Genomic DNA, 21,161 nt, shown 5'->3' on the forward strand with positions numbered 1-21,161 from the left:
AATAAAGCAAATAATTTCCAGTTGGAGGGGCAGAAAATGTTAATATGCGATGTTCAAGACTACAAGAATCTTTGTAAAAGGAAGTAGCTAATAAGGTTTAATGATGCATGTCAGGAAGCCACAGTATGTAGGGAAACACAGCTGGCTTCATTTTGTAAACTGTTTGATATACACATCTTTCTAGTTCACGATTATCAGCTGTGCAAGTGCCACAGGGGACAGTTTAGCCTTCAGATCAGGATATTCTTCTTGTTCTCTAAATTACAAGTAAAATACATTAATATAATATGGTGCTGTAGGCTAGTGCCCTGCCTGAAGCTTACCATCTTACAAAAAAGATTAAAGAACTCTTTTGTAAGATTCAGTTGGAACAATCTTACCAGAATAAACAGGCTGAAGAATACTGAAATAATAAATATATTCATAATACAAATCTACACACATTTTTGGATATCACACTAAACCGTGAAAGTCGTGAAAATAAACATGAAATGCCACTGATATTGATTCACGCCATTTCATGATGCATGTCCTTCATTTATTATTAAATTAATATTAATAAAGAAATCATGGGTATTATTGATAGATTGCAGCTATCCAGAGCAGTATGCTTCCTGCTTTACTGCGATCCAGGTTGCTCAGAGTGACTGCAATATGCAGGTGACAGCAATTAGCAGCAGATGACAGAAGCACTTTGAATTCGTACCAGATGGCAGCTAAGGGTCATTGGAAGCTAGCAAACCTTCCACAAGGAAACCGTTGTGTAGTACAACCATAAAACTCCTAACTACTTAGAAATAAATTATTTGGGTTCTTAAAGAAAACTGGAAGGTCAAAGTTGAATATAAAATATTATGCAAAGCATTAAAAGCTCATCTATTGTTTATAGAATTAAATGTATTTAAAAATAAAACAGTACATACTGAGTGAATCTAACCTCCCAATGGGCAGAGTCAATACGAAACTAGTACTGCCAGCCAATGTATTTGTTAAACAATTCAAGCCTGTGTCACCCAGGAAGGGCTCCACAAACACACTTCTGCATTGCTAGAGTAAGAAACTGACTGAACACATGCCTTCGTGCAAAGGGGAAAGCAGGCCAGGAGAATATGCACGTGGAACACAATGCTCTCATGGGTACCCCTTTGCCCTTCTGCTCAGTGCTCTCTAGAGTGTTGTTTCACAGCTCGAGGACGATTAGGTGCAGCTCATTCATAAAAATGAATTCCTCCCAACCACACCCCTGAATCTGTAAATATGCACAGATTTGCTTCATTTTTTTTTTTAACTGCAAATCCAGAGAGAGGTCTCGTTATCCTTACGTGGAGCACAGCCCTGCACAAGGTACTGCACCAACGACTTCAACAGGCCAAAGAACAACCCAAGCTGATTTGGATGTAAGGGAGGAAGAAATAGTACGATAATAGCTGAAACAAAAACCCGTAAGTGACAATAAGAGAGAGCCATGCAGCCAGAGAACCTCTGCACAAATGTGATGGCAGGGAGACTCAAAGGTATATTTAGAGGAAGTCCATGAAATGGCTACTGAGCTGCTTATGGTGAGTCTCTTCCCATGCATAAAACCATTAAGGAATCAATCTGGCATTCCCAAGTTGAAGCCAACAACTTGATAGCAGAGCAGATGACAGACAGGTGAGCTGCAGTGAATGAAGCTTTAAAAGGAAGAGGACAGTGCTGGACAGGCTAGGGAGGCAGCAGCACATGGAAAGATGCAGAGCTAAAGTGAATCAGGATCACGATCTTTATCGTTGAACAATGAGCGCAAATTAAGCAAGACAGTATTTTTCCAGGTAAACCAACTGTGACAAATGAAGAATATTCTTTGATAATTTCAGTTTATTAAAGATTTAAAGGTTCTTCTTCATAAAGGTGCTGCATAGTCAGATAAAAACAAGGGTGTGTAAGATTTGAGCGGAGATGAAAGCAAGAAAGGGGTAGCTAGAACTACTAAAAATATTAGAGAGACCAGAACAATAGGGTGGAGAAGCAGAACATGCTAAGGGGGAAGGTAGTCAGAAGAAAGGGATAAGCAATACAAAGCAGAGGACTGGTTCTGGCAGAGTCCCGTTAAGAAACAGAGAGTATACACATAGCAGGCAATTAAAACACAGTGAATCAAAAAATTTTTCAACAGTTCCTTCCAAAAAGGAAGTAAACAACTGCGCAAATACTTTCAAACTTAAACTAGAAAAAGGGATCTATGTGACAGGAAGAAGAAAAAAAAAAGGCTATCCCTCAAACCCTCAAGGCATCAGCAAGAAACTTATTTTCAGCTGAGTCACAAGTCATCTATCTTTGCTTCTATAGAAGAAAATATTTGAGTGGATTCCTTGGAGACTATGAGATTAAGAAAAGATTCCACAAAGTCTCCAAATCATAAAAGAAATGAAACTGAATGCTGTTTTGTATAAACAGTTTTGAGATACATTCCAAAAGATACAATGGGAAGGGAATTAGCTTTAAGAACGTGAAGAGCAATACACTCTTTGCAAACTAATACACAACCTAAACCACGTTATTTTCATCCAGTATGAGCTGGAATGCTGATTTTAATGCTAAGTCTATCCTCAGGATGTACTCTGAACTGAGGAAAAAAAGAAGGGCAAATACTGTATTTACTAAGAATATGACAAGCTTGTTACTTTAAGGGCACAAACAGAACTAAGCAAATTATCTTAGTTATGATCACTATGTCCAGCCTATATCAAAACAAATATCATGTCCTGATATGTACAGAACTTTCCCTCTAGATATTCATCGGTGTAGACTAAGATTTCAAGTCATGTGAATCGTGATGGTTACTGAGCCTCCATTACTTAGGGAAATACATCCGACTTCAGCCGCGTAAATTAAGAAGTCTCATAAATGAAAACACACGGAAGATCTGTTTTTCTGTACTTGCTCTACATGAAAAGCAGGCTAACCAGCTACACAATAATGCCTGTAAATCATCTGAATCAGAGGTGTGAACATCAGATCAGTGTCTAATGCAAGAATGCTCTCCAGGTCTCTGAAAGATCCTAGTTTCTGACATTTAAGACATCCCATTGTCACAAGAATAATAGTAATAAAAAAATTAATATACTTTGAACATACCCACCACAAAAACTAACCTCTCTATTCCTCCTTATATAATTCATTTCCATATTGGAAAAAATAAACTAAATTCAGAAAGCCATGAAAACAATTGTACAAATTACGGAAAATTATGCAAAAGAAAAATTATAGAGGCTTTTCTAATAATCATTAGAGTTACTTAATAAAGATACTGAGCACACTTGACTTTCTACGCAGTTGTAGTCTCAAGTTTTTAGAACTGTATGTTTCAGGAATATGCAGGTGCATCTTTACTAAGGAAAGCACATAGAATATTGAACGAGTTACAGGTTTCAGACTTCCAATAAAATACACTCAGTAAGAAAACAATACACATAAAAATCAGCGCCAACTGTGGTACGTTGCCCTTATTAACAAACACCTGATAGACAGACCACAACCCCAGCGTAGGAGAACACCTAATGGTCTATTCCCACCATGTCAGTATTTTGGTGACCGCCACTGCGGCTCGCACGGTGCCAGTGCCGCCTCGTAGGCAGAGCCTGATGGAGGTGGCGCGGCTCTAAGCAAGGAGATGAGGCTACAAGCATCATCTGCCAGGCAGCGCCCTTTGCCCCCACCCTCTCCACCTCCCAGCAGCTGCGTTTTGCCAGCAGCATGATTAACTCTGAATGGCAGCAACGCTGTAAGGAGCAATGCCAGTGAAAAAGCAAACTCCTGCAACTGATTCGCAGCAGCGGAGAGGAAACAGCATCAGGGACTGGCTCTTTTCACAGCTCACTGGGATACTCGGCACAAGACAACCACAGAAGGAACCTCCCTTGGGCATTGTCTTCTGTAGAATGATAAAAAATGGTTTCTGTATTTTACCAAAAATAATTTGTTTTGGTCTAGTTTGCTACAGGTAAAATACGCTGTATTTCTGGTGAGTAAGCAACAAGTCATTGCTACTCCATAAATTGATCTATTTTAAGGGTTGCTCAGACTGTTTGTGAGATTAATCTATTTTAGGGACTACTGCAGAAATAGTGTACTCCACCACTGAGCCTTCCTCTGACACTGGTTTGAAATGACATTGAGCTGCCGAGCCAAATTCTAACGTACTCCTGTTCAAAACATACTAAAAGAGAACAAAATCCAAGCAACTTTTAACAGGAATCTCCAAAACAGGAAGTGATATATCTCAGAATATCATCAAGTAAAACTTTTGCTGAAAACCATAAAAATTTAAGACTCCGAGTTAGATATGGCTTATGGCTCATCATTCACGTACTGGAACATACCAATTTTTATCCTCCTATATTTTGATAATGGGGAATTGATTTAACATTGTAGGAATTTTAGGGCTATGAATAAACTCTTGGGCTTAGCAAATATCAATGGAAGAGTTTGCCACTAACTCTAAAATATAGAGTAAATCCAGAAATTCACCCAGAGTACAGTGAAAAGTCTTTCCAAAAACTAAAGAGCCATTTCCCTACTTGTTCTCCATATTGTTATTAACAATTATTTTATATGCTATATATTTATATGCTGTATGTACTTTGCCTTGCAGGAGGGCTGTAAACAGAAAGTGGTACCAGGTGAAGTAGAGCAGTGTTGATTCAACATCCATGTCCCAAGCAGCACAGCACCGTAACAGTGTAAAAGACAGTCTGTTCAGTTCGGTACTTGAGCAGCAGTTATGCTGAGTGACTCAGAAGCCATACAGCAACGCAGCGCACCATGCTAAAGTACATGTAGCCAGAAAAGACCTCTCACATGACTTGGTTGACCAATTGCATAATATGTTTAATTGTTGCTTTCAGAACAAATTAGAAGTTAGGGCACAGGTTGTTCTGGGACTTTAACTTGTGAATTGATAGCAGGCTACATCACAGAACAACTTACTCTCTAGCCCAGGGATATAACAGTAAAGTAGATAAGCAAGTGATGATCTAGTATTTTCCAGATGCCAAAAGAAAATATGTTAGGCTCAAGTTTGCTCTAAGGCTACAGACATCAGATGCATGCAAACCAAACAGTAGCAGTATTCGACATACAACAGTACGACAAAAAACTAAGTTGTATGAGAAACGAAGCCCAATACCTTAAACTGACCACTCTCAGTTACTGTTTTTTTTGTGTGTGGGTTCTCCCACACCCCCTCTGATCTATTGCACCCCACCTTCCCATTTGTAGTATTATCATTTTATTACTTTTGGAGAGAAGAATATAAAGAAGAGTATAAAAAAAATACACTGCTATTTGAGAAGCACTGGTAATGTGGATAAAAATGCCCTACCAAGTCTCCGAAAAGAAGCAAACGCAAAAGTTGTAGAGAGTAATGTAAATAAAGTATAGGAGTGTACCAAAAAAACCCTGGCTCAACGTATGAGTTTGCATTAAATGAATTCTGTCCATATATATACTCAAAGTGGTCAATCAAGACTTTCAGTCTTACTGTTATCTTCTTGTTTTAATATAGAGGTATATATCCAGTATTTTTCCAATTTTCTATACATGAAAGAAAACTGAAAATCTCAGTTCCTTTATGTGGAACCACACTTTTTCCGTACTAGTCCTCTGATGAACGCAACCCTCAGTTCCACACTTTCGATATGTCAGTTAACGGAGTTACTGATAATGACAGAAGGTAGATCTTTCTGGCTCACAGTGAAGGACATAGAAATTTTGCTTTGGGTTTGCCGAAACACTGCTGACTGTTTCCAAGCATCAGCATTCCCATGTTCCAATCCTGGTTTTGGAAGAGCAAAGGTGACTACTGCCATTCAGCCCTTTCTTTCCAAACCTCTTGGGAAAGACATCTTTTGTCTTCCTCCAGCTAACAGTGTTAGCTACCTAACCCTGTTACATCCATCTTACTGACACGCTCTAGTCTTTGGGAGGGGCTCCTCTCTTTTCTTTCCTTTGCTCCTTTCTTTCCTTTGCTCAGAGATGAGAGCACGTGGAGAGAGAAGCACTAATAGTACATGACGTGTATTTCCTCATGGCCTGATCCCAGCAATTCTCTTGCACACAAAGAGGGAGATTCTCATCCTTCAAGGGAAGCTGGTGGTTAGGCACTTTTGTGGACTAAAGCTCCAGGTACAGGAAACAAACTAAGTTTAGGAATTACTTGCTACTTGTAGGTGACAGCTTTCTCAATTTTATCCCATACGAAGAGGAGTTTTTAGGAGGATTAAGCACAGCAGACATACTCCAGTAAAAAATGCTACATAAACCCTTTTCTTCTTATAAATCCTTGAAATTTGTCATTAAGAGCCACATAACTATTTTCAAGGTTCTGCTTTTATCCTAGGCCCTACAGGCATAGAAACCCATTCTTCTCGAACGGACTATGAACATCAAATTATCAATTTAGTAAGAAAAACATGCAAGTGAAGTTACTGGTCCCCTGCACAACAGTGTACCAGCAGGATAAAGGCAATTTATTTCTAAGGCCCTTCTGAAGCTCTTTAGGGAACACAGCAAATTCTTGTTTGTGTTATCTGACAGGGGATTTCACACGGCATTTTCTTCCCTCCATCTTATACCAACACACAAGATTCATGATGTGATTCTACTTCTGTTACAGGGAGGACTGGTGGCAGAGTAGGGAAGAGCTCCCACTGTTAACACAGGTACTCACTGAACAGAGATGCAAGTCGGACTCACGAATGTCAGCCTTTGAGGTGGAACAGACAGGAACGGCTTACTAATGCAATTACAAGATGTTGGACAACCACATTTAAGGATGTTCAAAAAAAGTGTGTCAAGGCAGGGGAAGCGTATTTTGAATACTGAAAATGCTATGCTGAACAGGTAAATTGGTGAAGTGGCATCAGTTCCTTGGAACACATGAATCTGCTCCAGTCGCTCTCTTTCACTCCAAATAAACAAGTGCGCTGGGGGGTATGCTTTTTTAAGAAACATTTTTCAAAAATTATGCTCATAAAATGGAGGATAGAGAAGGCCAAGCATAGAGAAGGCTTTTATATGTAGAGAAGTAAATGTGGCCACAAAATATTAGGAAGAGACGTCCTGTGGGAGAGGGGAGAGAGAGAGATGAAGTGATTTTGCCTCAGTTTACCACAACAGAAATATTTTTTTTATTAATTCAAGGCTCACCAGTGAGGCCATTTTCAAAAAACCAAGGGCAACACACACAACAACAAAAACATCAGTTCTTAGAATTTAAAAAAAAACCCCAAACAACCAACACTTACAAAATCAGCAAGCACCAACCGCAAGATGTAGCATTTAGCTTTCAGGCTAGCTAAGAATTAGGGAAAAATCAGTATTACTATTTTGACGAACACTGAATGGTTACTACAAAGTTTTACTTCTGATGTTAAAACGTAACAGCAGATGTAGAATTTCATAATAGAAGGCAAAAAAATAAGTGTTTTGAACACTGCTTGTAAGGATCAGCAATATAAAAACTACTTTTGTACTAATTTCAAGCACACCAGGCAGATTACATGCTGTAGCTCCTTTACAGAGGCTACTGATTTCTCAGGAGTTCTATTTAAGGTAATTTCTACTCATTTTGATGCATTACTATGTACACTCTGAGTGTGTATATATATTGCATAGTCCAAGTAATTTTAACGTTTCAATCTTAGTACACAATATACATTCCCTCGAATTTATTTCCACCTCTGTCCACGTATATTGTGGGTTTTTAACCTTAACCCCCAAAATCTGCTGCCACTGATGGAAACAGGTCACATTTGCAGAAGGGCTGTACTAACAATCTTGCTTTCTATGAACACCAAAACTGCAAAAGCAATTCTGAATTTAGATAACAAACTATTCCACACTTTAAATAGGCAGGAATTAGTATACTGCAAAATGCCAGACAAAATAAATAAATAACCTTAGTTTGTTAATTTCCCTCTTGGTTAATTAACACCTATAAATGACCTTTAGCATTGACAAGTCCAACTTCATCCAGAAAGCCAAGGTTTAAGAATATCTATCCAAATAGGATTGATTACTGATTACAGCACTGTGAGGAGCACAATTCAATCTGGTGGGGTTTTGTTTTTTTTTTTTAGGGCTGGAACTGCATTCCTGAGTAAGCTGATGTGACTGCCAATGAGCTAAAATGCAGAGAGTCATTACACTATAATAATGTTGATGTTACCATTTCTACATTTATCTACAGCGCAAAACATATATCATTTTAGACTGAAATTAAACCTTGTCAGAAATAATTTTTCTTTATATTGTTCGGAATTAAAAACATACTGAATTGTTCCATTAAGAAAATTCTCTTCTCTTTATCTTTGTGTTTTTCAGACCGTGTCTGCATCCTTAGGCAATGAAACCATTTTTATAATTGTAATAAAACAACAAAGTGTTGACTTTAAGTTAAGGAAATTGTTGCTTGAATGACTAAATACTTCAGCAAACACAATAAATCCTTCTAAGTTTAACACACAGACAAACCACATGCTTGAACAGGTACATACATTTCACAATTTTTCATATGTACGTTTGCTTAAACTTATTTCAGTTTTAGTCTTCTGCTCAGTGTTTACAGAGCAGGTCTGCATCTCTAAATTTTAATACTCGTTTAGTCAAAAAGCATCTACCCTTAAGAAGGAAAACTAAAAATTTGCCACTAGAAAAATCCAGTTGAATAGTAAAAGTACAGCAGTAATGTTAATACTCCAGCAAGAAACACAACTGAAGCATCTATCTGTATTTCAATGAAGAGAGGAATGATAGAAGAGTCAAGCCCATTTATGTCGTGTTTATTTCTTGACTTAGAAGTTTCAGTTTGGCAATGTAAACTGAGAACCATAGATCTCGGTGTTTGCTTTCTCCCAAAGCCAGAAGACACAAACATCACTGAACTATATTCCCAACACCAGCACATCAACACATTTTACAGGAAAATCTATGGAATACTATTTTTATTTGTTTTCAAAGAGCAGCAGAGAGACAGCCTGACATTTAAAAGCAGTTCCAAATAGTATTTGGAACAATTCTTCTCTAAAGCAGAAGAGGGGGCAGACTTGTTTCCTCTCACGTTTACAGCAGTATGACAATTGATCAATTTAATTTCAATCTTGTCTCAGCAACAGTTAGGTGCAGATTTATTTATATTTTTTTTAAGTGTTTGAATCTTTAATCTCTCAACTGTAATACATCTTCTAATCTCAAAGCCTATTTTAGACTCCCTTTGCGCTCCTTAGGTTCCTAATGTTACAGACCTTATCCAACATGTAACCGTTATTGTCAAGCTTGAGAAAACACAGGAAGATTCCGCCCCCCAAACAGATAGAGAAGGAATGAACTGACTACTGCTTGACTACCTGTTGCAAGCCCAGCTAGCACCTACCGGCAGTGTCTCATCTTACAGCAGTATGCAAACCAATCTCACCCCATGGTAGAATTCACAGAGACAGTAAGATTCTAACTCCACAGAAAAGCAGAGTTGAAAATATATGTTCAAAATGTTGACAACTATTTTTTACACTGAAGTACAGCATTTTATCATTTAGTCATCTGTGATAGGCTTAAGTGTTTTTCTGTTTTCAGTTCCCAAATCCATCCTTACTGGTTACATTATTTGTAGGTTACTGCTTTAAACAAAGATGCTCAGTCCATGGAGAGAAAAACCCCACGCCAGTATTGTTGTTGACCAATTGGTCCACACAAGACTTCTCACACATTTACAGAATAATTTGAAAGACAGCTGACAGAGTTGATACAGCCGATGAAGAAAACAGGCTCTAGAGAAAGTCTTCACCTGCTCAGTGTAAGATCAATTCTTCAATTTTTGAAATATTCTATAGAGCAACTACCAAGGCAGAGACATTTAAAGCATGTAATTTTACAAATACTATAGTACATTAAGCCTCATTCTTCACACTTGGTAGATTCCTATCAACTAACTATAGTACAAAGAACTAAACACCTCCAAAGAACAAATGAATATACATATTTCGAATACTGGACATCTTAATAGGTCAATGACCCCTTGAAAGGCCTTTGGACAACTATGAGTACAGTTTAGCTATACAAGCACCACCTGTTTTCAGTGGCAGATAAAATGCTATTTAAAAGTATGCTTTCTAATCACAATACCATAGACGATTTCAGTTAGAAGGGACCTACCATGACCATCTAGCCCAACTGCCTGACCACTTCAGGGCTGACCACAAGTTAAAGCACGTTATTAAGGGCACTGTCCAAAGGCCTCTTCAAGACTGATAGGCTTGGGGCATCGACCACTTCTCTAGGAAGTCTGTTCCAAGGTTTGAGCATCCTCTCAGTGAAGAAATGCTCACTAATGTCCAGTCTAAACCTCCCTTGAATTGTTCCTAAGCTAATTATTTTAGATCGTGTTCGCATACTGACAGTGCAACATATGCCAGATAATATTATTAGGGTTTGGCTCTGTTCGTGTATGCGCATGCGTGTACATGTGTACATATAATATTTCACTTCCTGGTGCTTCCTGAAAATTGTAAGTTATTTTAGGTTCCCACTGTAGATCAAAGAACACAACACTTAATTGTTAGCAGCTGTAACATTAAAGCATTATGCAAGTAAAGGTGGTACCTGCATTGTCATAATGTTAAAGGCCATGCTGCAGCTTGTCAACATCCTGCTGGATCTTTTTCGTAGATTTATCTGCTACTTAACCTTTTGCTGATGTAAATTTGGAGCAACTATTTTAATATTAATAGCAATTTTGAAACATCAGGGAAATTTTAAACACAAATCCTTTTACCCTTTATGATAGTTTTTGCATCAAACATTCATGCAAATAAAATTTTAACAAACATTTACTAAAAATCTAAGACATCTCCAGAATCTGTTGAATTTGCATAAAGCATATTACATTCACACACATTCTCCTATCAATTTACTATACTAAATAATTTCATTTTAAACACCTGTGAGTATTATTTATCAGTCAGAATTTGTTCAGAATTCTTAAAGAAAGATTCTGTTACTAAAGGGCTCATCTTTGTATCAGATGGAACAGAAAATTATTATGCATCATAAACATTTTGGTTCCATTTTACTCTATTATTTTAAAATGTATGTTACAACGATTAAAATAATAGGAGGCCATCTTAATCCACATAATGGTACATATCACCTGTCTCAGTCAATGAGACATTTAAAAGCATCTCTTTATTAGAAATACAAATCAATACACTCAGGGGACTGCAATAACCGCTTCAAGCAATTTGTATTATCATTTCATTCTTGATGTTCCTACTCAGAACAACTTATTATGAATGGCGTGAAAATGCCAACCTGTCACAATTGATTTTTTCTAACCCTCTTGCAAGAACGTTTTCCTTTCTTAACGTAATTAAGTATCTCCTTACTAAACACAGGTATAGGTTGTAAGATACAGCCTACAACTGAAGTTTCATTTCTTTATAATTGAGGGCCCTCCCCAACTCACATTAGAAACACAACCAATGAAATGAAGAGCTATTTGCTTTGTTCTGAACTGAAAGAACCTTTGTACAGAGAGAAGCACTCAAACTTCTGCTGTCTTTTCAACAGACAAATTTCCTGACAATATTTTCACCGCTTACATAAATCCCTGGAAGAGCATTCTGGGTACTGACTGGAACCTCAGTTATCTTGCTCTACTTCCCCTGTGAGCCCGAATAAATTTCCGTAGTCTGTTATAAACATTCCTTAAAACTACTGTGTAGCTTTGGCCAAATACTTTACAGTAAAATAATCTGAGAAGTGAAATGGGAATTAATATTTAGCTGTGAGACAGAAATATAGAAGTCTGAAGATGTACCCTTACACATCAAAGAAACGTTTCCATCAGTACTCGTAACACTCCTAGCTAAAGGAAGAATAATTTTACTTCCAAAATGAGACTGAGGCAGAATTCACTTCACACACCAAAGTTCAAGTCAGTCCAGTACACATCAAATGCATCACAGTAAAAGCTTGTAGATTTTTGTTTTAGGTAGATCTGTTTTTAAGTCTTATGCAAACAAAAGTAGGAAATCCCACAGTAAGGCTAACTTACTTTATTTTTTGGATTGGATGTGTTCATTACACTTCGAGTTTCCTTTCCCGTGTAAATCACAACACCAATTACAGTTCCTGAAAAACAAATGAGCAAAAAATAAAACAGAGGTGTCAAGCAGTGAAGACAAAATTTGCCTGAATTAGAATCTGCAGTAATTTACAGTCTCTCAAGCAAATCAGTTGTATGAAAAAGCCCAAACATTTATGCAATGTACATAATATTGTGAATGTTGTTTTCCAGAATTGCCTATGAAGGATCATTATAACTTCTTTAATTAACAGCCATTAAAATGACAACATGCTTTCCTTCTTTTTAATGGAAACAATACTTTCAATCTAACTGGTTAGAAACTTCTATTTGAACTTACTATTGTCTCCAACTGTTTTCAGCAGTTAACACACACATAAATAACTGCCCTTCACAAGGAAAACAAAAATTAGTACAACAGCGCTGAATGGATCATACACAAAGTCCCTGCCAGCTGTGTCATCCATAGTGATGCAAAATCTAGTTCACTCAATTCATTAATTTGCTAGAAACCCATATAAAAATATTTTCCTGTTCATTAACTTGTAAAAATGATTCCCCCATTCCAGTTATCTTTTAGTCAGTTTTTACTGGATGGTATAGGAAAACTTGGCTTCAGCATCACTAAATACATATTTATTTTAAATTAAAAAATAGGTTTTTATTAATATGCCAGTATCACACTTTACAGCACAAACCAAAAACCTTATTTCTATTACTTAGTCAACCAATACTGTGGGTTTTCTTGTTGTATTTGTGTTATAAAGTTATAACTAACATAACTTGTCAGAAACACCCTGCCTAGAAAACTTTAAAAACTGTACAAGTATTACACATTTGTCCGCCATTAAGTAACTTAGTTTGTCTTTGGCAATCAGGACCACGTGTAAGATCTACTATCACTACTCTTACAGCAGAACAGGGTGTAAAATGTTGAAGGAACACACACAAAACAAAACAAAACAAAAAGATGACAGTTAAAGATGTAGGCATTAAAGAAAGGAAGTTTCAGTTACTCAAAAACGAGAATGCAAGTGAAAACTTTGAACCCACATATAAAACATCAGTGATTCTACATTACATCTTCTGGACAACTGAAAATTAGTTTTTCTGTTATTTTCCTCTCCATACTAAAGCTTTTTCTTAAGACTTCCCTTGATGCAACAAGGGAACAACAAAGTTAGTTTGACTCTGCTGACAGTTCCACGTGCAAATCTGCACATTAGTATATAGGCATTAGCCCCCAAAACACCCCAAAATTATTACTGAATTTTGTAAAATTGCCATTGATCCATAATTTCTGAACTCCTTCTACTGGTCTCCAACCAACGCCCATATTCCTTTGGGGCACTTTATTTTTGAGCGATCCTCTGAGATGACCTCTGTCCAACGGTCGCAACACAGTGGACAGTCGGGAATCCCCTCCTCCACATCCCTACAATCTCTGCCTTTGTAGCTCCTCAGTTCAACAAAAGTTGGGAGAACTTCTCTGTTCCAGATGGCACCTTCCCAGTAAACTTCACCTGGCTCGGCTGCTACAGCTCAGGAGAGCAAGCTGTCCTACTTGTCTTCTATTTTGTTCCTTGAAAAGCTGGTTTCAAAGGTGAAAGTCAGATAAAAAAATCCCTTTTGGTTACCAAATTTTGGTCACAGTTTGGGCTAAGTCTGGCTGAGCTGCTGCTTTTACTGAGGCATTGATCTTTGATTTTAAACTTTTGGGGCTGTTAGTTACTAGCACAGCATCACTGGTAAATCTAGGGTTCCTCAGACTTGAATTACATCAGTGTGGGGAACTCAGAGCCTAATTTTAGCCTTGTCCCACAGTGCTTGCACGAGGGACCCTTCTGGTGTTCTGAAGGGTTTTTTTTACCCACTATTCTCACTCGTTATCCTCAGCAAATCTAAGCTTAATACCAGCTGTGAAGAAAGATGCATACTTGCACTGATCTCCACCCTGGCCCACAGTAGAGAAAACTAAATCCAATTTGGGGTTCCTGGAAGCACAGATGTACTACAAGCTTGGGCTCATTAAAATGACTTCAGTATTTCTACGTATGGGCCTCTACGCGAGCTGGCTCTCATGTAAACTGGGGAAACCACTGATTGGTAAGGACAGAGTGGTTAATGAAGGAGAGAGAAGTTACAGGAGATACCACTAGAACATGTGGGCCTGGAAAAGAGACAGAAGTTGACTTGTGCAGAATTAACAGACAAAAAGACTCAGGCATACTCTGAATCTGGTGTGTGATCATATTAATTTCTGGTATCTCCCAAGCACTATGTGAACCATACAAAAACAAAGAGTGCTCAAATTAATTAAAATCATGTGTAGGACTTTGCACAGAATAGTGCTGTTTACAGCTGTGCAGTTATACAAATTGTTCCAATTTTATCTAAAGTGACTTTGCAAGACTGACACCTGCTGAAATGATCACAAAATTCCATTAACACAAATCTCCTCTCAACAGACATCTCAGCAGGTCTCTCAGAAAACCACATTATCTTGTTGAGAGGCTGAACCACCCTGATCGTTACAGTAAATGGGGAGCACAAAGTTAAGGTCCATACTGTAATGGACCTTCTGAGGCTTTTTAAAATTTAACTGCTGACTTTCTTCTCTCTCTTCCTGAAAGGAAATCTACTGAAGCTTGCAATAAACACAAACACCACAGTCAGTGATGTCACAAATGACCTGAAAGATAAGTAATTTAATTAAAGATAACCTAAGAGGTTTTCAAAATGCTTACTGGTTTAAATTATTTGGTTATATTCAAACTTGTTTCTTCAGTGACAACAGTTTTTCAGGTTTTCACTAACCAAATCTTCCTGTCCTCCAGGCACTATTATAAATCCCACAGCAATATTATAGGTATTAAGAATGACACACAGACTCCGTACCTTGTTGCTACCTTTTTGAAACCCACTGGGATGCTGCCTGTAAGTGGAAAACGTCAGAATATTTTTTCCTAGCTCACTTCTTAAAGAATAACAAAAGGATAGCTGCATGCTTTGGACTTGAGAGAGGTGCTTTTGATCTCCACCCCTGCCAGAAGCTCCCAGTGTGATCCTGGCAAATTAGTCTCTGTACTTTCTGTGGTTAGGAGAAACACTGCACACGCAGGTCACCAGATCTCTTTCAGGGCTTTGCAGCAAGGGGCAGAAAGCACTTCAGGTTTGGTAGGAGGAGGAGTCTCTATTTAGATATCTAAACTATCAATTCTGAGACTAGAACATCTGGGTATAAAGCACATATTAGGTGTGACAAAATGGAAATTTTTTTTTTTCCCTTTTAGCTTACTGTTATTGTAAGGAGTAAGGAGACATACTGAAACCAAGGAAAGTAAACACCTTCCAAAGGTACAAACTGGAGGAATCTCATTCTTCTGAACTGTATTTGTTGATATAAAAAGGCTGTGGAATAGTTTATTCTTGAGTTGTTTGACACTATATGAATTTGTTTAACCAATTTTTTGGTTCCCAAAATTCAAAAAGAACATAAAAATAGTCTTCATCATAGAAAATATTTTTGTTGCCACTTGTACTGCTCTAGCAATAGGCTTTTTTTTTTTCTGTAGAATCCATTATTGTAGTACCGTGATGTTTTCATGAGCTTTGGCAATCTGCATTCAACCTGTAGTTGATAAGATTCCTTGAAACCTTTATACACTTACATTTACTGTTACTGATCTGCAAGATGATTGATTTGTGGTCTCTCTCCTCTAAAATTGTCCGGACATCAGCTACCAGAGCCCAAGTTTTCTGAGGTATTCCCCACATAATTTCCCACACACTTTTCCTAGCCTGACCTTGACCCTCTTGACAAATGGCAACGGCGTGTGTCTTGGAGACAGTGGGCTCTCCTAGCTGATGCAGTGTGGTTTATCTAATATGCCAAAGAGAATATCAGGAAATTCAGCACATATTTAATCACTGGAAGGAGGAAAACAGGAAGGAGAATGCCCTCACCCAACAACTGTCCTGTATGTCCTATGCAAAACCTTTTTTAAAATTAGATAAGGCTTTGTATCTGCAACTCAGCTACGTATTCCTTTCCTGGGTGTCAGTGATGTAGCTCCCTGTCTCCACCCTGCAGACTGACAGCATCAGTCAGTAATAGGTCAAGATAATAGTACAGGTTGACCAAAAACGCTTTGTAACAACCTCCAAGGAGTTGGCAAAGGCGTAACAGAGTCCCAAGAGCAACGGGTCACATATTTGTTTGATTTAGTACCAAATGATGTCCAGGCTGCTTACAGAGCACTGGAGGAAGCAGCCTTCCAAGCCAGGATGCCTTAAACACTGCCATACTGAAGAGTCTAAAGGTAAATCAAGAGTTGTACAAGCAATGTTGCAGGGCAGAACTCTACCCCCCACCATCTGGGCACAGGCTACAAACCCACTTTCTTGAATCAAAGTGGAAAAGTAACAAGAAGATTAGGCTTGCACATAGATATCACATACTTTTGGGTAAAACACACCTGCATGTAACAGAACTGTGAGCCTAGACAGTGAGGAGACTCAGATACAAGCATGGTTGAAGTGAGGCAGCTGTCTACAGAGTAGAAAAACAGTACAGGCTTTCACATGCTGCAGGCTCTTTATTCTTCTGTTTTCATAGAATCCGAGGGGGACTCATCTGCAGAGGTTGTGTGCAAGCGTAATTTTCCACTAATTTCTTCAGATATAATCAACAACTGTGACAGGATGCAGAGGTGCCTGCAAATTTGTGCAGGCAGAGTCCACCTCTGAGATCTTGCCATGGCAGGCTTTAAGCAAGGCAGTTTACGTGTGTTGATAACGCAGTCAGACACGGACAAGATTTTCAGTTGTCACAAATCTTGGAAATTCAATTATGAAGTCTTAATTTTTTAAAAAACTACAAAAATTCAGATTTCATTAGCTTAGCATCAAGTATCCTAACTCAGCTACTACATTCAACCTGGAAGTGAGATAAAAACAACTGAATGATACATCAGTTATCAATCAAATCTAGAACACCTTAATTTTAACTATCTACTCATTGTTTGGCCTTATGGTCTTCTTCATGACTATATGCACAGTGCAGCTATTCCTCAGATAAGTAACAGACGGAACGCCGTAATTTCCTACTCTTTGTTAAGGGCCTAATCCTGTCAAATTTTAAAATTACCTCCACAGAGGTACTGAGCAATTCTTAAGATCTGGATTTATGATGCCATACAGAACAAGCAAATATCCAAACAGAAATCTTACAGGCTTGATAACTGCAGCACTTACGTGAGAGGAGCACACTATTACAGTATTAAATTGTAGTTATTACATGAGATGACACAAGTAAAATGAATGATATGCCAAAGTTTAGATTAAGATACAATTATACGTCACAAAACCAGTTACTGAAGGAAATTATTTCTCTCTACCTTAATTCAACTAACTTCTGTATGCACATCACGACACCATTTTTAATTACTTGATCACATGTTATTTTTGCCTTCAGAAGGGGCTGCAGTCTTGAAGAGCCATTCGATATTTTTACTTTGTATCATACAGTCAGCTGCCCTGAGTCTCCCTCAGAGTCCTATTCCACTATACAAAACCACGCTCTAACAAGGGAATTATCTTCTCCTATGTTTTTCTACTGCCCTCATTAATAATGAATCCAAGTCCTTCATAAACAATTTAACCTTCACAAGACCCCTCAGAAGTAAAAAACCCAAACATATGCTAAGGCACAGATTTTAAGGAGCACTGTTTCCATTAATTTGGCTGCCAACTTTAGATGGCAGATCAAGAATCCTAGACATTAGCTACACTTCCAAACAAAATAAAATCATCTACCCTGGAAGTGAAAACGTGAATGGTTTTCAACTAAATTCAAAATTGCCGATTCAGAATTACTGATTTTGCAAATGCATACACTTTGAATGTGGTTTCCCCCCTTCTATGAATTTCGGGAAAAGCAAACTCAAAACAAATTTACACAGTATTGAAATTTGTAATTCATGAGCAGCACCTTTTTACACACAATTACACATCTTGGCTACTTCAGTTAAAAACCTAACCGAGGACAATTTTAGCCATCATCCACTTGACAGAACGGTTTTAGAGAGAACAGTTTCCCAGTGGAATCAAACGAAACAACACCGAGCATCGGAGAACATGACTATCTTTCCAGACTCTGGAAAGGAGTGCTCAGTCAGTCTCCTTTGTCACATCCTCAGACTCGATCGCTTCCCCACAGCCCTCCAGCAGGCCCCTCACCGATGTAAGCAGCCTTCCTAGTAGGGACTGACTCTATAGCTTAGGTGGAGATCCTGTTTTACTGTCCATCCCTCTCTCCATACCCTTCCCTCCTCTTGGCTCATGTTTCCAGTAGTTCCAACTCCCCATCTTAAATCGTAGCTCCTTTTCAGAAATCATGCTCTCCCGATTCCTTATTCTCAGCCTTTTTGTGCAGAAGAATAACCACAGCCCCCTTTTCTACAGTCCTTTCGACTTCTCTTACGTAGAGCAAAAACCAAAGAAAATAATTCTCTGCTCTTAAAGTTACAATGGCCTAAAGCCTAAATGCAGCATCTAGATAATGTAAATTCCTTATAACATCTGAAACATCAAATATAATTAACATTTAGATCCCATTATTTTAATATTCAATAACTGTGTAAGTGATCTATACTTTCTGATTAAGATTTTGCCTGATAAAAGACTTTAAGCTTTTTTTTTTTTTTTCTTTTTACTGGCAGCATGGAGTATACATAAAAGAGAACTCCTAATAAATGCAAAACCATCCTTGCTTTTCAGCAGGACCCTATCCACAGTGAGCTGAACAGAGCACTTTACAACATGAAGTTTTAATTAAAACAAAAAGGTCAGTGACTTTAGTGGGGTACAAGGGACAGGACTAACAAAACAGCAAAATTTAAGCAAAAAAAAAAAAAGAACTATTAAGGAGGATTAAAAGATATGCAAATATTGTGAGTAGCATCACGAAACCAATGGGAAGGCAGACAATAGGAGCGAGAGCTATTAATACCCTGGAAGACAATAAAATTTTCAAAATTCATTAATATTTCACTTTGTAAAAATAAAGATATACTTCCACAAAAGTTTTCAGATACATTATCAGCTTTGCTATTGCAACCCTTACCAGAAGCAACAACAGTGCTTGCCCATAACGTATTTTCTATGCTTAGGCTTTCATGAACCGCTGGATCACTGTCTTCCTGTTAAAAACATGAACAGCAAATAGGTGAATCAACATCACAAATAGTCATAGTTAAGAACAATGTCAAACCATCTGAATAACTTGCACAGGATCTCTGCATCATTGTGTCAGTCTCTGTACAACAGTATTCATTGCACATTCTTTATTTGTCTGTATACACACACAAGAATAACTTTCCAGAAAGTGAAATACTGACTAAAGTTCATATTACTTAAACTCAATTCTAGTCAAAGAACTAAAGTCAATAGTGTTTTAAAAGGGACACAGTCTTTTCCTCAGATGTATCAAACTGCAGAACAGTTTGCTATACTCAGCACTTAAAGTGAGTTATGAACACTAACGACCAAAAATTAATATCCTGCTCTCAATGACATTTAAATCATCTATAGCTCATACAATAAGTTATGGTCATCATCATTTTGCAACCCACGCGACATCACATCAACATCAGGGAAGAATGTTTAGATTTTTAAAAAGAAATGCACACCTGTGTTGTCTTACCACGTACCTACAAAACACATCCAATAGGAAAATACTTTCAACAGAAAATTGCTGTCATGATTATTTAAAACTTTTCTTTTTTCCCTCCCCTCTCTCCTCCCAAGCAATAATGGTCCACAGATTGTAAACAGACTTCATCTCTCATAATCAATTTGGAGTATGTACAGATTTGTTACTCACTAGCAGCTGTGAAATGTGCTGTTTACAACTAAAGTAAACTTTAGGAGGTAGGATAATCAAGTGTATTTGATTGAATTACGGATTGTGCTAAACATTTTGAAGGAAAAGGGGGACCACTGATCTATGAAAGTGCACAATAAATTCTACACAATGTCAATAATCAAAACCTATGTCGACTTTTCACCTCTGTTTTGAAACAACCACCAAGCATAGGATGAGCTGCTTCGAAATCTCTGTTCCTAAAAAAGAACAATCTCAAACTAACTGGATACATTTTTGTGAGCACTTGAAAAATATTCCCGCATAGCGAGGAAACTATAGCTCTTGTTCTCTTACGTGAAGCAAAATCAGTGTTTAAAAGGCACAGAGAACCATTCTGCTACAATTAGAGGGGAAGAGAGGGAGGATATGGAATTAGCTAGAAGACACAAGCTACAAGTTTCGAACCAAGAGTCATACAAGAAGTAAAAATTCTGTCAAGAATCATCAATGTTTTATACAATTAGTATTTCACTAAGAAAAAGGAGAATTATATTTTGATTCTTACCTATGGAATTAATACTGCAAGAATTATTTGCCATATTCCTAACAATTAAAACACATTATGTTTGAGACAACAGCGACCGCAAGCCCACTCTAATGGAGTAACATGATATTATGCAGGAATTTTCAGTAGCTGGGGAGTGCTGCAAAGAGCAGAAGTGAATTCCACGATACCGCTACCTAACAGCAGAAGTACTTCATACTGATAAGCCAAGGAACATTCAGCTGCAGAGAACCAAAAATATCTCTCTGAAGGTAAAACAGGATCAGTAGCTATAGCAATATTCAAAATTATTGGTAGTATTAGTAACACATGAAGTCTTGATCACTGAAACATTAAATGCAAGAAGGGTGTTCTGATCTAGCTCAAAAAAAGCATCATTTGTGGCAGTTATCAATCATCTTTGTAACACTAGATAACTTATTTCTGAGATGAGTGCCTTTGATAGTGTTCATCCACAGCCTAAATTTTTTATTAATTTTTCCTAACTTAATAATGCCGGTTTGATTTTTGATTGTTCCTGAGTTATTAGGATTCTGTGATTATATCAGCTTTCTGAAAGCCTAATTAAGCAGTGTATAGACATACAAGTTGAAGGAGAAGTTACCCAA

General features: G+C 37.7%; 1 protein-coding gene across 5 annotated transcripts in view; it reads right to left on the bottom strand.

The window, feature by feature from the left end:
• ATP9B (ATPase phospholipid transporting 9B (putative)) overlaps nucleotides 1-21,161 on the bottom strand; it is a 190,851-nt gene that overhangs the window by 74,128 nt on the left and 95,562 nt on the right. For all 5 annotated transcript variants that reach the window (XR_012763527.1, XR_012763526.1, XR_012763525.1 and 2 more), the window contains exons 10-11: nucleotides 19,248-19,323; nucleotides 12,092-12,168 (exon numbers count right to left, since the gene is read on the bottom strand). Coding sequence is in view for 2 of the 5 variants with exons in the window: in XM_075417049.1 (XP_075273164.1) it covers nucleotides 12,092-12,168; nucleotides 19,248-19,323 (153 nt within the window). In the remaining 3 variants the exon portion in view is untranslated. The remainder of the gene's footprint in view (nucleotides 1-12,091; nucleotides 12,169-19,247; nucleotides 19,324-21,161) is intronic.

Source organism: Opisthocomus hoazin, chromosome 3, assembly GCF_030867145.1.
Source record: "Opisthocomus hoazin isolate bOpiHoa1 chromosome 3, bOpiHoa1.hap1, whole genome shotgun sequence".
NCBI classification, from domain to species: domain Eukaryota; kingdom Metazoa; phylum Chordata; class Aves; order Opisthocomiformes; family Opisthocomidae; genus Opisthocomus; species Opisthocomus hoazin.